At 43.8% G+C, this 17,440-nt stretch overlaps 1 protein-coding gene across 3 annotated transcripts in view; it reads right to left on the bottom strand.

The window, feature by feature from the left end:
* The window catches only part of NHS (NHS actin remodeling regulator), a 333,270-nt gene extending 316,271 nt beyond the window's left edge, over positions 1–16,999 (bottom strand). For all 3 annotated transcript variants that reach the window (XM_037901092.2, XM_043537903.1, XM_037901098.2), the window contains exon 1: positions 16,312–16,999. In XM_037901092.2, coding sequence (XP_037757020.1) covers positions 16,312–16,693 — 382 coding nt within the window. In that variant the 5' untranslated portion in view covers positions 16,694–16,999. The remainder of the gene's footprint in view (positions 1–16,311) is intronic.
* Positions 17,000–17,440: the final 441 nt, after the last annotated feature.

The following is a 17,440-nucleotide window of genomic DNA, read 5'->3' as shown; positions in this document are numbered from 1 at the left end:
AGTCCTAGCCACTAGACCATCCTTTCTCCCCAGCCCGTTCTAGAGCTGAATATGCTCAGCATTCCCTGGGAAGCAACCAGTGCCTTGTAGGATTTGGGCCCCATGTTTTCACCTGAAGGTCACACTTACTGGTGGCAGTTTAGGCCACAAAAGTAGCAGCTTTCCACATTTTCTTGTAATAAATAATCACAGCTCATTGGCACGAAATAGGCTCTAGTAAATAGCACTATGGTGTTTCCAAATGTAATCTAGCTGTCATCAAAGCTATGTCAGAATAAGGCAGGCTTCAATGGATGCATGGGATGAGATGAACCATCTAATTTTATATCAGATCAGAAAAAGTGGCTACATTTTAAAGCTTGTTTGGTCTGGGAGTTTGACAATGGTAAACTCAGCGCTTACACAGTTAGGGTGATATTCACCCCTTGCAATAAGGGCTAAGTACTTATGTCTCACTTGAGTTTTGATTTGAAAGCTTAAGTGGGACTTGGGCCAGTACAAGGCCATGCAGTACTCAAGTGCTGACTTTCACCCTTAATTAGCTATACAATATCTAGTACGAACAGCCAGCATGTACAATATAAAGAGAGTCTCATTTACAGTGAGATTCCACAGATCAGAACTTCTCTGGCATTAGCAATAGAGAGGCATTGGGCCGAATTTCTCTCTGGAATAATTCTATTGAAGTTAATGGAATTACTCCAGGGATGAAACTTGCCCAACATTTGCAATTCTTTTCCCTATACTATGCAAACACAATACATCCCAGCCTAACGTTATACTGAATCTTTGTGTCCCTTATCCCAGTACATACAGCTAAACTTTCTTTCAAAGCAAAATTACGCAGCGCCCAAGAGAACAATGATCGCTTTGTGATCCAGCTACTTAAAGATAAACACCACCCCTCAAATCGGGCCTGTGGAAAGCACAAGGCAAAAGACTGCAGCATCTGAGTGCTTTTAAACACCCTGCAGTATACCTTCTAGAATCAATGCTTTACCAAAAGGCCATTCACAGCCACACAGCTTCTTCGTCACCCATTCCATTCCTCCCCCCCACACCTTCCTCCGCCCCTCCCTGAAACAATCCTTTCAAAGAATCAACAGCCCAGAAGGAAGGCATCATGCACTGCCAACAAGTGCTTCTCATTGGAACCAGCCACCTCTCAAAAAGGCAACAGGGTTTTAAGGATGCAGCAGACAGAAAGAGGTCAGGATCTGCAAATCTCAGGAACTGCATTAATAACAGCGAGCACAATCTGCCTAGTACCAGCAGCATAACGCAGCAGAAAGGGGATGTACTTTCTACAGAAATGGCACTAAAGTATCTTCCCAGGACAGAACTTGGTATCTTTGGTTCATCACCATGACGTATGGTCAGCACCGTGCTGTGTTCCACTTCCGGGGGACCCCACAAGCAGGATCACTGCAGGATCAGGGCTTGAGTAAATAAAGCTAGGGGCTGGCCAATCCTAGAATCCCAACTGGATCTACAGCCAAGATATTGAAAAGAGAAGGGAAATGGCTTTACGTATTTTAAAAGGGAAGGAGGTCTCCCATCTTGCTGCATAAGATTTTATACAACTCCTGCTAAAGTTAATGAGCAGCACTCATGTAGATAGATATTCATGCCTGCAGATTAAGATATTCTTTGGTATTTTTGAGTTTAAATCCTCAAAATCAATAAATATGGTCTGAAGAAAAGACTGAGGTAGCAGAATCATCCTATGTATGCCCTGAAATCCTGACCAAACCTTGATTCACATGAGCTCTAAGCCTTCAACACTGGGATATTTATGTGATATGCAATCTTATCATTCAGCCCTAGGCATCTGCCCATCTGGCTTATGCCGCTGAAATCAAGAAGCTACAAAAGAACCTGCTACAGGAGTGTAGCAAAAGAGGCCAGAATGTAGCTATATCTGTCGATATACAGTTGACAAGACCAAGGGCTTGTCTTCACGCACAGCGCTACAGCAACACAGCGGCACTGCTGCAGCTGCGCCGCTGTACGGCTTTAGTTAAGATGGTACTATGCCAATGGGAGTAGCGAATCCACCTTCCCAAGAGACTGCAGCTATGTCAGCGGTAGAAGTTCTCCCAACAACATAGCACTGTCTACATGGAGGGTTAAGTAGGTATAACTACATCACTCTCGGATGTGGATTTCTCAAACCCCTGACCAACATAGTTTTACTGATATGGATCTGTAGTGTAGACCTGGCCTAAGGCTCAACTCTATTTACAAAGGAACAAACTAAAGGGCATAACCTCATATTTTTTGCAATTATAAATATAACCTGCCTTCAGTGAATCTCAGAATTACGCCATTGACTTATATCAGTTTGCATACAATCCTTCTCTCCCTCTCTCTGGTGCATTAATTTCACAAAGTAGTTAGTACTGTTATTTCACTGGGTGAGGTGTTAAACGTTCTTTAGTTCATTTTTCAGTCAGTTGCTGCGATTTAATTTGGGCAATATATTCAATGGAGAGGTGCCTAAATTAACATATCCAAACTACAAGCACAATCAAAAACCACTAGCCCCAAGTCTCCAAACAATAAGCCTTTTGTCTGAGATGGTCCATTACATCCAGTAGGAGAGATTCCTCAACATCAGTATCAACTCAGCATATTTAGGCCAGCCTCAACTGCAGCATATAAGTGAGGATATTCAAGGGATATTCAATACTCTTCTCCCTTTACATTTCATAATATTCTCCTTCACCTCTCCTCAAACTTGTACACAGATTTATCTGTGGCTTTGAGATCAAAAAGAAACTTATTCTCATGCGAGTCCTCAGATCAGCCTGGAGGAACTGCCCAGAAATGGCCCATACCACCACCTTCTTCCGTTGTGGTCTGCACCGTATCTATATTGCTACCAGCCAGCACGATTTTGCTACACATAGTAGGCTATGCCCCACAATCTTCCAGTACAACACAAGTACTGTTGGTGTGCATTCACACATCAATCCACAGAATCACATTGATGCTAAAGCTTTGGCATTGTCAGTCCACAACTTGCTTCATTATAAGACTTGTTCTAGTTTTTTAAAAACAAACATACAAATATTGTACAGCAAATGAGCTATCTTAAAAGACTGACCGAGACCCACATGGTACCAAAATCTGACCATTTGATGAAATATGTGGAGTTAAAAAAATTAGAGAGATTAATCTTTGCTTTATTTGGACAGTGGAAATTATACTGTATCTTGGCCTTTTTGTCTGCATCAGTTGCTGCTGGTGTGGCTATGACAAGAATTCTTCTTCCCTATATAGTCGCGATCTAAGTTCAATATGATCAATGTTCTGAACCTTTTTGCCTTTACATGATGTCCTCTACCCATACACATTTCTTTTTATATACTTTCCCATTATGTATGTGTGTGTGTACATACACACAGAGCTGGTGGTCCTGCATTAGTCTAGTCTATCTCAACAATTGGAAAAAGGGTTCAATAGATAATTAGATGATGAAGAAGCCATAGGACCACATGTACCATGATATGTCACATCACAATAATGCAACTGCTAGGCTTCCATCAATTCGTGTTTACTGTCACCCAGTGGTTAGGCTCCAAGAAAAATCACTAAGGGTTGCAACATTTTGTAGCTCCCTCTCATATTTCATTTAACCAATTTCCTTTTGATTGTGTTCTAAGACAGAACTGTGGAACAGTTAGATAAATTATTATTGCTAATCTACATTAATAATTTGTATTAAATTACAACTGGATTATTACATAAATGAACATTATCCATATTACACCAGTCAGAGGTTACTGTAATCCATTCATTAATTTATGGACCTAACATTCTACCTCAAAGAGCATTTCCACAATTCCACATGATACCCCATACTAGATTTTATGTCTGGATTGTTGATTTAGGATATAGACAGATAGCTCCCTAAGTGAGTACACAGCTATAGGAGGTTCAAGGGCATTGGTTATTCCATCTTGTGTACTAAATAAGCTACACATGAGGGGTCAAATTCATTGCCAATGTAACTCAATTTAATGGACTTATACCAGGAATAAGTTTGGTTGAAGATATGTGTTTGTTTAATGTCCATACAGATGACAAGAGTGCAGATAACTGGTGCATGGTGCTAAGTCTTTTTATTCTGGTTCACATCACATCACATTTGGGAGAATTTTGAGCACATATGACAGTTATGTATCTCTTAAACTTACCGGGCCCAATCCCCAGTGGGTATAAATGATTTACATCTGCCGAGGATATGGTCCATTGCTTATAGCAGAACACTTCATCCAAATAGCAACCTGCAGGTTATTACATCCAAACTCCAGATTATCCCAGTTTGTCTGTACAGATTATCCCATTATTTGTCATCAAGGCAGGATCAAGACCAAAGTATAATATAAATTAGGAATACTGCTGCAGCCCAAAAAAATAATTGATTTGTAATTTAAGTTGTTAGTTTAGTTGATTTCCCTCACCCTCGCCCCCCCGCCCCCTTGGTTTAAGCCTGGAATGAGATAGAGTACTGGAGAGCATTGCAATCTTATTTCTAGAGCCCTGCGCGGATACAAAATTGTATCCGCATCCAACCCACAAACATGGTCTGTGGATATAAAACAGATATCAGCAAATTTGCAGGGCTCTACCTGTTTCATCTCTACCCCCGCCACACAGAGCATCTGTGATTCACACCACAGCCATTTTTGCTTAAAATAAAAAAGCAAGTTATTTGATTTGACCAAATGCCGGGAATAGATTAACATGAATATTAGGTTACAAAAATGTTGTTACTCAGGTTCACTTTTAATACAGTGATTTACTTTTATTGCTGAAAGAAGAAAAGGAGTACTTGTGGCACCTTAGAGACTAACCAATCCGATGAAGTGAGCTGTAGCTCACGAAAGCTCATGCTCAAATAAATTGGTTAGTCTCTAAGGTGCCACAAGTCCTCCTTTTCTTTTTGCGAATACAGACTAACACGGCTGTTACTCTGAAACCTTTTATTGCTGACTAATTCACTTTTATTATCAACAAACTTTAGCCCTCTGCAATTTTCTTATGGCAGCTGCAACTGTATGATGTATTGTACGCTACAGCATCAGAAGAGACAAAATACAAATAAATAAAACGGGGATCCATGCAAAAAGACAATATTTTTGCATCCAAAGCTACTCAAGCTCTGAGTGTACAAAGCAGTTGGCTAAAGCAGTCCATCTGTTTCCTTCTTGGTACAGCAATAGGCTGACCCTGAAATTACTGAGAGTTACAGGTCTACATGCTGCAGGACTGAGCTCCCAACTTAAAGCTACTTCTAAACATTTGCAAGCTAAACAATAAACTTTAGGGAGGGAAGTGGAAAGAACTGACAAGTTGTGACTATTTTTAGTACAACACACAACCCCATGCTCATTGGTCTTAATCACATGCACATGTTAACAGGACAGCTTCTCAGCACTTTCTCCCTGCCAGATTCTGAATGGCTACAGTTCAAAGTCCAACTATCCCTCCAACTGAAAGCAAAAAGGAACACTAAGTGGCTTTGTAAGAATTACAGTGAACCTATATATATAAAAGATAAAGAATAACCCGGTGCTGAGAAATACATTGCAGATTCATGCAGTGTTCATTGAATAGAGGTGAGTTCCAAGTCCACAACTCCTAATGTAATTATACCAGCTTCTTCATGAGATTTCAATTCCCTCCTGCTTTCCTCCACTCCTCTTTAAAAAAAGGAAGTTTAGGGGGGAAAAGAGCGAGGGAAGGGAGAGGAATCTGAGATGTATAAACAGAATTGTCAAATACACAGATATAACAATTTAAGGTCTCAAGTTAAAATATAGTGGGAGTATATCTGCCATAACATCCATCCTAAAAACATGCCAGTTGTTGAAACAGGCAGTGCATTAGAAGCGGTTAGATATAATGAGAACGTAAACTAAAAGTCTTCGGGGGAGATATTTCAACTACAGCAGTATACACTGGATGCTATCTTTTATTTTAATCATGCTATAAACCCTGCCTTTTTGAACAGCTATCTCTTCTCGCATTTACTTACATACTGATATATAAATTTAAAAATCTAGAAGCAATTAGGAATGAAGCTAAGACTCTTTTGATGCTAATACATCAAAAGAAAGAAAGAAATTCCCGCTCTGCCCCCGAAACGCACTCAGTAACACAGAAAAAGTTCCCCTCTTTCCAGGCTAATCACTGAAGCCGCTCCAATAGAGATTCTGATGTCAAACTCTGATTACATGGAGATTGCGAGTGATCTGAAACACAGGTTTTCGAAAAGCCCAGCCCTCTGACTCAGAAGACCCCACAACTGTGCACTTCTGCTGTAAAAAATATTCTCACAAGCTGATCATATTTCCTCCACTTCAGACACTAAAACATTGCCATTAAAGATCAATGGGGACCATGAAGTGGTAATCCTTCAAATTATGGAAAAGATAGAGAGAGTCTTTGACAGGGTCGGCGCCAGGACTGCAGGGGGTGGGATAACAGATGGGGACCACGCCCTGGATCTATCAGCATTGGAGCCCCCAACGTAGTAAAGAATATTTGAGGAATGCAGGAATTTCCCAATGCAGTTGAAGAATCATCCTCATTTGGGGGAGCACTTACATTTAATTCACAGATTTCTTAATCTACCTCATCTCCATAAAGGTCCTTTTCCTTCTCATCTGGTTCTCCCATGTCCAGTCTCACCTTTAAAAGCGGTGGAAGTATGGTAGAGCAGCCCTTTCCAGGTACAAAGCAGCTGGTTACCCTCACTGCACCATGATGTTACATGGAGGGCAGCGAGTGGGCACTGATGCACCCACAGCAACTTTCACTTAGAGATTCCTTCACACCTTCAGCCAGCCCTAATGTACTGTGCAGGGTGACCAGATGCCCCTATTTTATAGGGACAGTCCTGATATTTGGGGCTTTTTCTTCTATAGGCACCTATTACCTCCCTCCCCCGTCCCGATTTTTCACACTTGCTGTCTGGTCACCCACCCAATGTGCAGTAACATTACCTAATGTGCAATATGGGGATAAAACCATAGCCATGAGGTGAATTACTCTTATGTATCCCAGTATATGAGACGGCGACGGACAAAACACTAGCATTCTGCTTTTAACAGATTCCCATCAACTGAGTTGCTCCACTTCGCCGCATTTGCACCATTCAAAGTTGTCTATCGGCTGAGCGCTGTGACCTGCACTGAGCAAACAATTAAAAGGAAACTCTCCTGGAGAACGCATTCACGCTCTTTGTTCTAGCAAGTAAATAACCAGGGCTAGGTTGGTGCTGTTTGGCTGCTAAACCACAAGCTGGGCTGGGCGGGGGTGGGGCTGGAGGAGCTCTGTGTAAGTGGGAATTCTGGGGATCTCTGCTTGTCTCAGGTACAATATTTCCAGGGGTGCTGGAGAAAGCTATGCCAGAGCAAAGCTTGCAGTGCCTTGAAACAAGCTGCACTCTCCTATACTGACTCTATTTTGCTGGCCAGCTTGAAGGGAAGGCGCAAAGCCCCACTTCAGCTGCAGCAAAACTCAGAAAAAAAAAATCTTTCCTGGTCCTGGCACTCAGGGCAGCAGCTTTGGCTGGCTCATACATGGGGAAGCATGGTAAAGAATAGCTTCTTGTGTCTCTTTTCCCCATCCTTGCATATCTATGGAGGCCAGCCATAATCTGATCCTTACAATATAAAAGTCATAAAATAGGCAATTCTATGCAAGAAATACAAAAAAAAAAGTCAGATTTTGTTGAGCCAGAGCAGCGTTTGAGTGGCACCGTTATATTTGATATTAATGTTTGCTTCCAATAATTCCTTCCCTCAGTTCAAGGACATTTCAGAATTAGCCAATAGGTTTTGGATACACTCCAGGCTCTTCCCTTTCCCTCCCACAGAAGCCAAACTCCCATCTTTCATGTGTGGAAGCAGACAGCTAATTGACTCTCCCACATGATCTCCATCACAAAGAATTTAAGTAACCACAGTCTCTTTTACCTTCACTTCCCAGCCCCCAAGACAATCTATTTTATAAATGAATCACACCAGAAGGGGGTAAGGAGGTAGAACCAAGAGCAAGATGTTAAAAGGACACACAAAGACCACAGAGTTTTACCCACATTATTAAACTATAAAGATTCTCAAATAGACACCAGATGCAGGCTGTATGAAAACATATACTCATGTTATCAAGCCAGCTCCTCATTTGGTATAAATCACATATACACCTAAGTCCCCTCACACCAGTTTCACACGTGTGTAACTTCACTGACCTTAATGGAGTTTATACCAGCTGAGACCCTCATTCAATATCTCTACTGAACATATAGGGCCTGTTCTACTTTCACAACAGTGTAAGTCAGGAGTAGCTCCATTAATTCCACTAAAGTCTACAAAGTTACCCAGGTGTATGACTGGCATGAGATGAGAATCCAGCTCTGAATATTTTTAATATATATCAGCCTCTCTCATCAGAAGGGCTCTTCAATTAGCAATAAGACCCCAAAACAGCCATATTCCTCTGCTATTTAGGAGTTGTTTAATTTTCACTGTTAAAGTGCTTGAGTAAAATCCTAGCACCATTGAAGTCAATGGGAGTTTTTCCCTTGACTTCAGTGGGGCCTAAATTTTATTCCTTTGTTTTATTTTAAGAAGGATAGATTGTTATATATGACACAATGTGAGTCAAGGTGGCAACCCAAGATTCCAAAGCATAAGATCACTGCAGACATGCTTTTGTAAGAGTCCTTGGTATTAGTTTCTACCCATTGCTTACAATAGATTTAAAAAGCCTTCTACCTGACTCTACATATTTTTCTCTATTTCAGAAACTAAGTTGCATCATTAATTTGTAAACAAAGACAATTACTTTTCTTTTTTGAATGACTGTGTGCAGTCTAATGTTATTGTAAGGCACGGAAACTCTTACCCCCTGGTTTTCCTCTTCCATTTTTTATTGTTCCAACGCTAGCAAAATCCAAACACGCAAACCATCCTTTCAGTTCTCCAAATCCCACAGTCCCTGCTCATTTGACATCAGCCCTCCAAGCCTATAAAAAGCAGAGCAGTGGGGGAACTCTCCTGCTTTCCCATACCACAAGAGAAATCAACTGAAATACATAATGTTGGATCATGTTGCATTAATTGAAGAACTACACTCAAGAGTGCCATAGAGAAAAGTCTTCTAAAAAAATAAGGTAACTGATAAAGAGACAGAAATCTTGTCCATTTCCAGAAGGACAAAGAACTGTGCTCTATTATTCACTGGTTTTAAGTGTGAGGGAAAGACATTACATTGAAGGCATTGGTTATCACATCCAATGTACAATTTTTCTTTCCAGGTTTGTCTACGGGCCCCAGACTGAGTTCCCAAATGACTTAAATAAAATGGGGGAGGGAGGGGAAAAAGAGTCATTGAGGCTCTGTGCTACCTCACATACCTTAGATTGCAACAATGTGCTTTTCCTAAAGCACAAAAACCCAAAACATCATACCCTACTTTCAGATGCTTCAGGTGTGTCTTGAACTCAGAAAAGCATTGGAGTACAGAATTAAGGAAAGCTGAAACTCTGTTCCTTATTGTGGTTACTGGTATTGGAAACAATACAAGACACAGTATGGGCATCCATTCCTTATATACAAAAAACAAAATATAGCTATTATTTGTTGCTTTTTAATGGTTTGCTTCCAATAATTCCTTCCCTTGGAGCTTGGCTTGTTTAGTCTAACCAAAAGAAGGTTGAGGGGAGATATGATGGCTCTCTATAGATATATCAGAGGGATAAATACCAGGGAGGGAGAAGAATTATTTAAGCTCAGTACCAATGTGGACACAAGAACAAATGGATATAAACTGGCCATCAGGAAGTTTAGACTTGAAACTAGATTAAGATTTCTAACCATCAGAGGAGTGAAGTTGTGGAACAGCCTTCCAGGGGAAGCAGTGGGGGCAAAAGACATATCTGGCTTCAAGACTAAGCTTGGTAAGTTTATGGAAGGGATGATATGATGCAATAGCCTAATTTTGGCAATTAATTGATCTTCAACTATTAGTGGTAGATATGCCCAATGGCCTGTGATGGGATGTTAGGTAGGGTGGGATCTGAGTTACTGATCGCCATATTTGGGGTCGGGAAGGAATTTTCCTCCAGGGCAGACTGGCAGAGGCCCTGGGGGTTTTTCATCTTCCTCTGCAGTGTGGGACACGGGTCACTTGCTGGAGGATTCTCTGCACCTCGAAGTCTTTAAACCACAATTTGAGGACTTCAATAGCTCAGACATAGGTTAGAGGCTTGTTACAGGAGTGGGTGGATGAGATTCTGTGGCCTGTGTTGTGCAGGAGGTCAGACTAGACTATCATAATGGTCCCTTCTGACCTTAAAGTCTATGATTCTATGTTTAAAAGGATGCCCCCAAAGTTATTTTAAAGAAACACCAATCCTTAAAGAGGCTGGGGTTTTTGATGAAGCAAACCATATCCGTTCTGAACTCTCTGGACAACTTCATTTAGGGGATTCTTTACAGATTCCATTTCAGCAGTAATTGGGACTTCAACATAATAAAATGAGAAGACACTATCATCATCTTCACTTCAGATCTAAATAAAAGGTTTTGTAAAAAAAAATGGCGTTGGTGTGGGGGAAGGAGCATGCAGATCATCATTATGGATTAAACATGTCATTGCAGTGCTGGAAACCCATACTCAGCAGCATTCTACCCACAGGTGGGAAAAGAGTGAAACTGACAAAAAGCAAAAGTGAAACTAACCAGTCAATTTCCAGTGACCAAGCCAAGTTAAATGTAATAAGTAAGCTGAATAAGCATATGCTATAAATGACCGAATAAATTTGCAAGTAAAGAATCTAAGATATTATTTTGATCTTGATACTGTCCCTTTTAAGGAAAAAATACCAAAGTAGTGAAACTCCTTGTAGCACTCTAGAGCTGCTCCTAGGAACTTGTGAAAAGCATAGTAACACAAGGCGTTCCCTTGTTCCTTGGTAGCCACAGAACTGAACCTGGCTATATAGCAAAACGCAGAAGGAAAAAGTGAGGCTCTACTCTCGTGGATTAAACTTTTAAAAGATGTTCATTTTCAATAAAATATTTATGCTTTTTTAAAAAATAAAAACTCAGCACTTATGGAATTCTTAGAGATCACAGGACTTTAAAACTCCATTGCCTACTGAACGCTGGTTACTAGTAAACCTTTCCTGGCCAGTAGGATGACCTACATCATCAATTTTTGCAAAATTGAAGCTTTCATTTAAAAAGTGTTACATTTGTAGTCCTTGGGGGTATGAAGTAACTTTTCCAGATATGAAAAGATGCCTTGCTGCTTTCTTGAATCTGCAGACAGATCCTGTGCTTCTACTGATCCTCACAGCTTTCTCAATAAACAACACAGTAAAACTAATAAGATTCTCGGCAGTTTCATTGCTATTAGAATCATAGGCTATCAGCGTTGGAAGGGACCTCAAGAGGTCATCTAGTCCAACCCCCTGCTCAAAGCAGGACCAATCCCCAGCTAAATCATCCCAGCCGGAGCTTTGTCAAGCCTGACCTTAAAAATATCTAAGGAAGGAGATTCCACCAGCTCCCTAGGTAATGCATTCCAGTGTTTCACCACCCTCCTAGTGAAAAAGTTTTTCCTAATATCCAACCTAAACCTCCCCCACTGCAACTTGAGATCATTACTCCTTGTTCTGTCATCAGCTACCACTGAGAACAGTCTAGATCCATCCTCTTTGGAACCCCCTTTCAGGTAGTTGAAAGCAGCTATCAAATCCCCCCTCATTCTTCTCTTCCGCAGACTATCAGAAAGCTGTAGTAGGCAATAGTGAGACTGCCAGGAATCGTGTCACTATCATCTTGCTTTTGTTTCTGAAAACTCTAGCAGCAGCAGCAATCTGTGGTGGAGTAGGACAAAAAAATATTGAGAGCGAGAGAAGGGTAGAGAATAGTCAATTCTGGAATAGCAGGGAAGGAAAAGAGAAAGCTCTTTCCTGTCTTCCAGCAGTAGGGTGGGATAGGATTCAAATTTCTTAGACCCCTATTAACCAGAGACATTCATGAAAGATGGAAAGTTAACCCAGATCCAGGAACTGGACTATGATAGGAATCCTAGTAGTGAAGTGGGGGTGTTTGGGGATGGGGTGGGGAGAAAGGGACAATCTTTCCCTTGAACCTAGATGATGCCCTTCTGCCAACATTTCTAGTTTATTCCTCTAGCTAACAGGTGCCTGGTAAATTTCCCAATCCCCATTTCTAAGCAGAAGTGAGAGGAAAATTAGAATCTGTACAGCAGAAAAGCTCAAGCTAAATTAAAGAAAAAAAAAACAGTCCTGAGGTCTTTATTAGTCAGATAACTATGACCTTGAGACAAAGAAGTTAAGATTCAAAGAAGACTGCAGAACTGGGGATATGCACTATTGTAAAACCCAACAAAATGTCACTTCTAATATAGTCCTTGAAATTTTCTGCTGTGACTTTCCTATGATCCCTAGTCAAATGTTTTATGTCAATAATGTATAAATCTTCAAGTTTAAAAATGTAAAATACGTTACTTTCTGTAATACTTATATACACTGCTATTATACACTAGTTTTAAGAGACTTTTTCCTGTTCTTTACAGCACCATTCATCTTTTTGATTCCTCAACAGTGGTAACCTGACTTGTCAATATATTGGGTCAAATGACTACCTGATATAATTATTAACTTCAATAGGAATACTCGAGAGATGGATTTGGTCAATTATCTAGATGTCTTCATAACAAAACCTTGTAATCTGGCTGGCTCGTTAGGAAAGAGAGAAAAAAGTCCTGAAACTTCACTGCTCAATGTTTTGAGCACCTCTGCTAGCAGCCTAATAATTGGATGGTATTATTCTTAAATCATTGTGCTGCAATTCGCAGTGTTATTACACCAAGTGTTTGTACAGTAGCAAGACAGACTAATACTTTTAAGCATAAGTCTTTTTAAAATGTACTTCATCTGCGATTCTAATACCATATTGCACAGCATCTCAGCAAATATGGCCAACACACCCCGATATGCTAAAAGTACTTGAGCCAAATTCATCCATTGAGTTCAGTGAAATAAAATCAAGGACGAGTTTGGTCCACCATGTTTAAAAACAATTGCATAAGGTTTTGCCAATAGTACTAATGAATGAGGAAGGGTCTGTGGATGGAAAAACTGGACATGCCATCTTCATACACTGTAGGATGGAATGTGTGCTTCAATGTGCACTGTGGATTAGTCTGTGAATCATACACTAGATACACAGGGGCGTAGAGGGAAGATACATGGTACTAGTATATGAGTGTGGAGAGGTGGTATGTAGGTGTGAGTAGCTGCGTCAATGCGACACAGTATATCCATGTGAGAAGTAGGGTCATTGTCCTCCAGAAGAGCATTCACATGATCTAGTCATCCAGGGGGATCTTTACAGCTTCACTATCCAGGTGTGGGTGTGTATGCATGGGGAAGTGGGGAGAGAGAATCAGCAAAGTCTTTCCCCTCCAAAAGAGCTGAAAATTTAGCTCCTGGCACTATTAAAATGTGGGTAAAAAGCCACATTCTGCTTTTATCAACACTTGGGTAATGAAGATCATGGAGCTACACTAATGTAACATCAGTGTGTCGTACTGTAATTTGCATACAAACTGCATAAATGCAATCCATGGGGGAGGGAAGAGAGGGAAAAAAAACCCTCACAGGGCTAGATTTGGCTCCAGAGTAATTCCTCTGATCTCAGTGTAGTTACTCTGGATTTATACTGGTATAAATGAGAGCAGAACGTGGCCCAAAGAAGTTTAGTTTCCTCACTTGGTCCCCTCCTTTCATCACACAATCCTCTTTCACACCACACATTTCTAATCAAAGAAAAAACCACTCCAGTTATACAATAGTATTCACCTGAAACAGAAAACCTTCTCTCATCATCATGGGCCAGATCCCCAGCCAGCATATATCAGCATAAATCCACTGAAGTCAGTATGGTGCTACGCTGATTTACTCTAGTTGCAGTTGAGCATTTCATTCTATATATCTGTTTTGAACACCTAGGGCATGCTTCTTTTCACCAAGAAGTTCATTGACTCAAAATAGGGTTAAATTCCAACTCTACACAGGTGTGAGAGAGAGGAAAAATCAGACAATGAATTTTAAAATGTCATGTTCACTTCCAAATATCTTTTTAAAAGACTGGCCATATTTCAGCCTCATTTAGCCCCTGTAAACTGGAGTAACTTCACTGCACTTGGTGCAGCTACTTTGGATTCATACTGGAATAACAGAGCAAAATCTATCCCCGTGTTTCTCTCTGAGTAGTGCTCTTATACAGATAGCAAGAGAAGAAATGGACTCAACATATTTTACTGTGTTAGCTCAGAGTTTGAGACAGAAATCTTACCTAAGAAAATTACATATTCACAAATATTTGGGAAATATACACATCACTAGGAGTCTGAAAATGGTTATATTCAATCGTTGTTAACATAAGCCACATTCTGAAGGTATTAACAGCTGTTAGAAGTACAGAGGCTGTCACTGCTTTTGACTGGAGAGAAAGCAGGATTAAACCACTCATTGCTAATAACAACAGTCCAATATTGACTTGACCACAACAGATCTAATTTTTTCCAGGATTCCTCAGGGGTTGCTCTTCAAAACAAAAGTCACTCCTCAAACTTCATGACTTTATGGCCTTGAAAACTGACCACAGATTTATCATTTTTATTACTTCTACTTAAGAGCTTAGAATTTTAAGCAGGATGTCAGGAATATTCTTAAGGATAACGGAAATTTGCACTGACGGGGACAGGGGGTAAATGAAGGTTGGGTTTGGAGAAGTATCAGAGATTCCTGGGGGGGGGGGGGAATCCCATGGGCACCTTTGTATAAATCCTGCAGCATCTCCTCTGTCATAAGAACTGCCATACTGGGTCAGACCAATTGTCCATCTAGCCCAGTATCCTGTCTTCTGACAGTGGCCAGTGCTAGATGCTTCAACGGGAATGAACAGAACACAGCAATTATCAAGTGATCCATCCCCTGTCATCCAGTCCCAGTATGTGGAAGTCAGAGGTTCAGCGACATCTAGAGCATAGGATTGCATCCCTGACCATCTTGGCTAATAGTCATTGATGGACCTATCCTCCATTAATTTATCTAATTCTGTTTTGAACCCAGTTATAGTTTTGGCCTTCGCAACATCCCCTGTCAAATCCTTCGCTGTTGACTATGCAGTCCCAGAAATCCTAGTCAGGAAGCTTCTTATGTAAGTCAGAAACCACTGACATCATCTTTCTTGTTATTGGAATGGTCCGGTTGCACACCCTGCGCCCAGGAACACCCTGATACGCATTGTTTTGTGTATAAATTCACACACGAAAACAACCAGGTTGGGGAGCTGTCTCTTTGACACTGGTCAACGTCAGCAAATCAAGTGGGTCTGTCGGACCTGAACGTTGGGAAAGTACAAGCCTGACGAATTGAGGCATTTTCATCCCTTCAGGGCTGAGAGCTGAGGTCCTTTTCCCCTCCCCGGACCCCTCTTTTTGCCACACACCTTCCAGCCCCTTGAGCAGGCATTTACTTATCATGAGGAATTCAAGAGCAGCGCAAGCCCACTCCGGCTGGTGCCTGCCCGCAGCCGCAGAGTCAATGCCTGGCCGCACCGTAAGCGGCCGGGGCTCAGTTATTCCAGCCAGCGGCTCCTGAGCGAGGCGGGGATGGCGCGCCCAGGGCTGGGACGGGTGAGGAGGCGATTGGTGGATCATCCCCTACCACCCACCGGGTGGAACAGGCAACCGCGCTGCCGAGCCAAACAGATGCTCTCGCCCTGGAAACCAGCGGTCCATTTCCCAACTTTGCACCCAGGTCCCCTGTTCCCCTCCCCCCCCCCGCCCCCGGCAGATCCAGCCTGCAAACACTCCGCCCCCAGGCAGGGGTAGGGACTTCGGGGCATTTCGCAGAGCGGCTGGTTTCTTTTTAGGCGGCGAGGCGGCCAGGAGGAGCAGGGCCAAGCTGGGATGAGGGTCTAGGAGAAGCGTGCGCCCCCCACCCCCACCCCGCTCCCCCGATTCATTCAACTTCACAGCTCAGCAAGTCCGTCCCCTGGTTTCAGTCGTTAAAGCACCAACTTTTCTCGCCCGGAAAACCTCTCTCCCCCTTCCAAGCGCCCCGGACAGAGCCCATCCCCTCCGGCTGCCCCCCAGCTTCATTCCCAGGCGATCACACACACACACAGAGCCCCCCAGACACCAAGGCTTACCCCCCCCCCGGGGGCCGAGGCGCGGCGGGCTACTCACGCACTGCCTCCTGCTTGGGATCCAGGCTGCGCAGCACCCCCTGCACCCCGCCGATCTTGCCGTGCAGCGCCCGCACCCTGCGCTGGGCCAGCTGCAGCTCCGACTCGATCTCCTGGAAGAGGGTGCAGGCGTGCCGGGCCACGTCGGACAGCTGCCGGAGGATCCGGGCCAGGGCCCCGTTACTGACGGAGCAGAGATCCAGCATCGTCAGCACCGCCGCAGCCTCCGTCCCCGCCGCGGGCACCACGGCGGCAGCCTCCTCCGGCTCGGGCTGCGGCTGGTCCCGGGGCTCGGGGCAGCCCAAACTCTCCTCCAGCAGCGAGGCGGCCGGCAGCTGCCGGCACAGCCACTGGGGCTCCACGATCCGCTTGGCGAAGGGCATCGCCGCTCCCGGGGCTCGCCAGCCAGCCACACACACGCGGATCGCGGCAGCGCTCTGCCCTCCCCGGCCCCCGCCGCCCAGCGAGCCCCGCACGCCGGGCTGCTGCGCTCTCCCGAGTCCGCTGTCACTTGCTAACAGCCGGCACCGGCGGGCCGGGCGTCCCCCATGGTGCGCGCCCCGGGCGGCGTCCTCTGCCTGCGAGCGGCTCCCTCGGCTGGGCGAAGTCACCGGCGCCCAGCCCCGCTCCCCGCTCCTCTGAGCATCAGCTGCCCGGGCGGCGAGCTCCCCGCCTGGCTCGCACACGGCGCTGGCCGCTCCGAGGTGGCGGATTGCAACGGGACGGGCGGAAAACCCGGAGAGCGGAATCCGCCGAAAGCCTGGGGGAGGAGGCGAGAGACACGGGGAGGGACGAGGTGGAGGAGAGACTGACATCGCCCCTCTCCACCACAGGGAGTCACTGCAGGCGCCCCAGGCTGGGGGGCAGACGGGAGCGCGGCCAATGCCTCCAAGGGAAGGGGATTTTTACCAGCGTGGGGGAGGCTGGGCTGGGACCGATTTCCAGCTTGGCAGCAGGTCGGAAAACATCAGTTTGAAGATGTGTGCGGGGAGGGGGAGGAAAGCTCCTGAAGTCTCCCAAGGCAGAAAGGCAGGAGTGTGAGTGAGGCACAACTGAAAAACAAAACCCTCTGGTGCCTCCTTTGCTGCTTTGAAAATGGACCTGACAGTGACTAGAGAGGTGTTTTTTAG

This window comes from Chelonia mydas, chromosome 1, assembly GCF_015237465.2.
Source record: "Chelonia mydas isolate rCheMyd1 chromosome 1, rCheMyd1.pri.v2, whole genome shotgun sequence".
NCBI lineage: Eukaryota > Metazoa > Chordata > Testudines > Cheloniidae > Chelonia > Chelonia mydas.
Note: the sequence above shows the minus strand (reverse complement) of the source record. Positions and strands in the feature narration are given on the sequence as shown.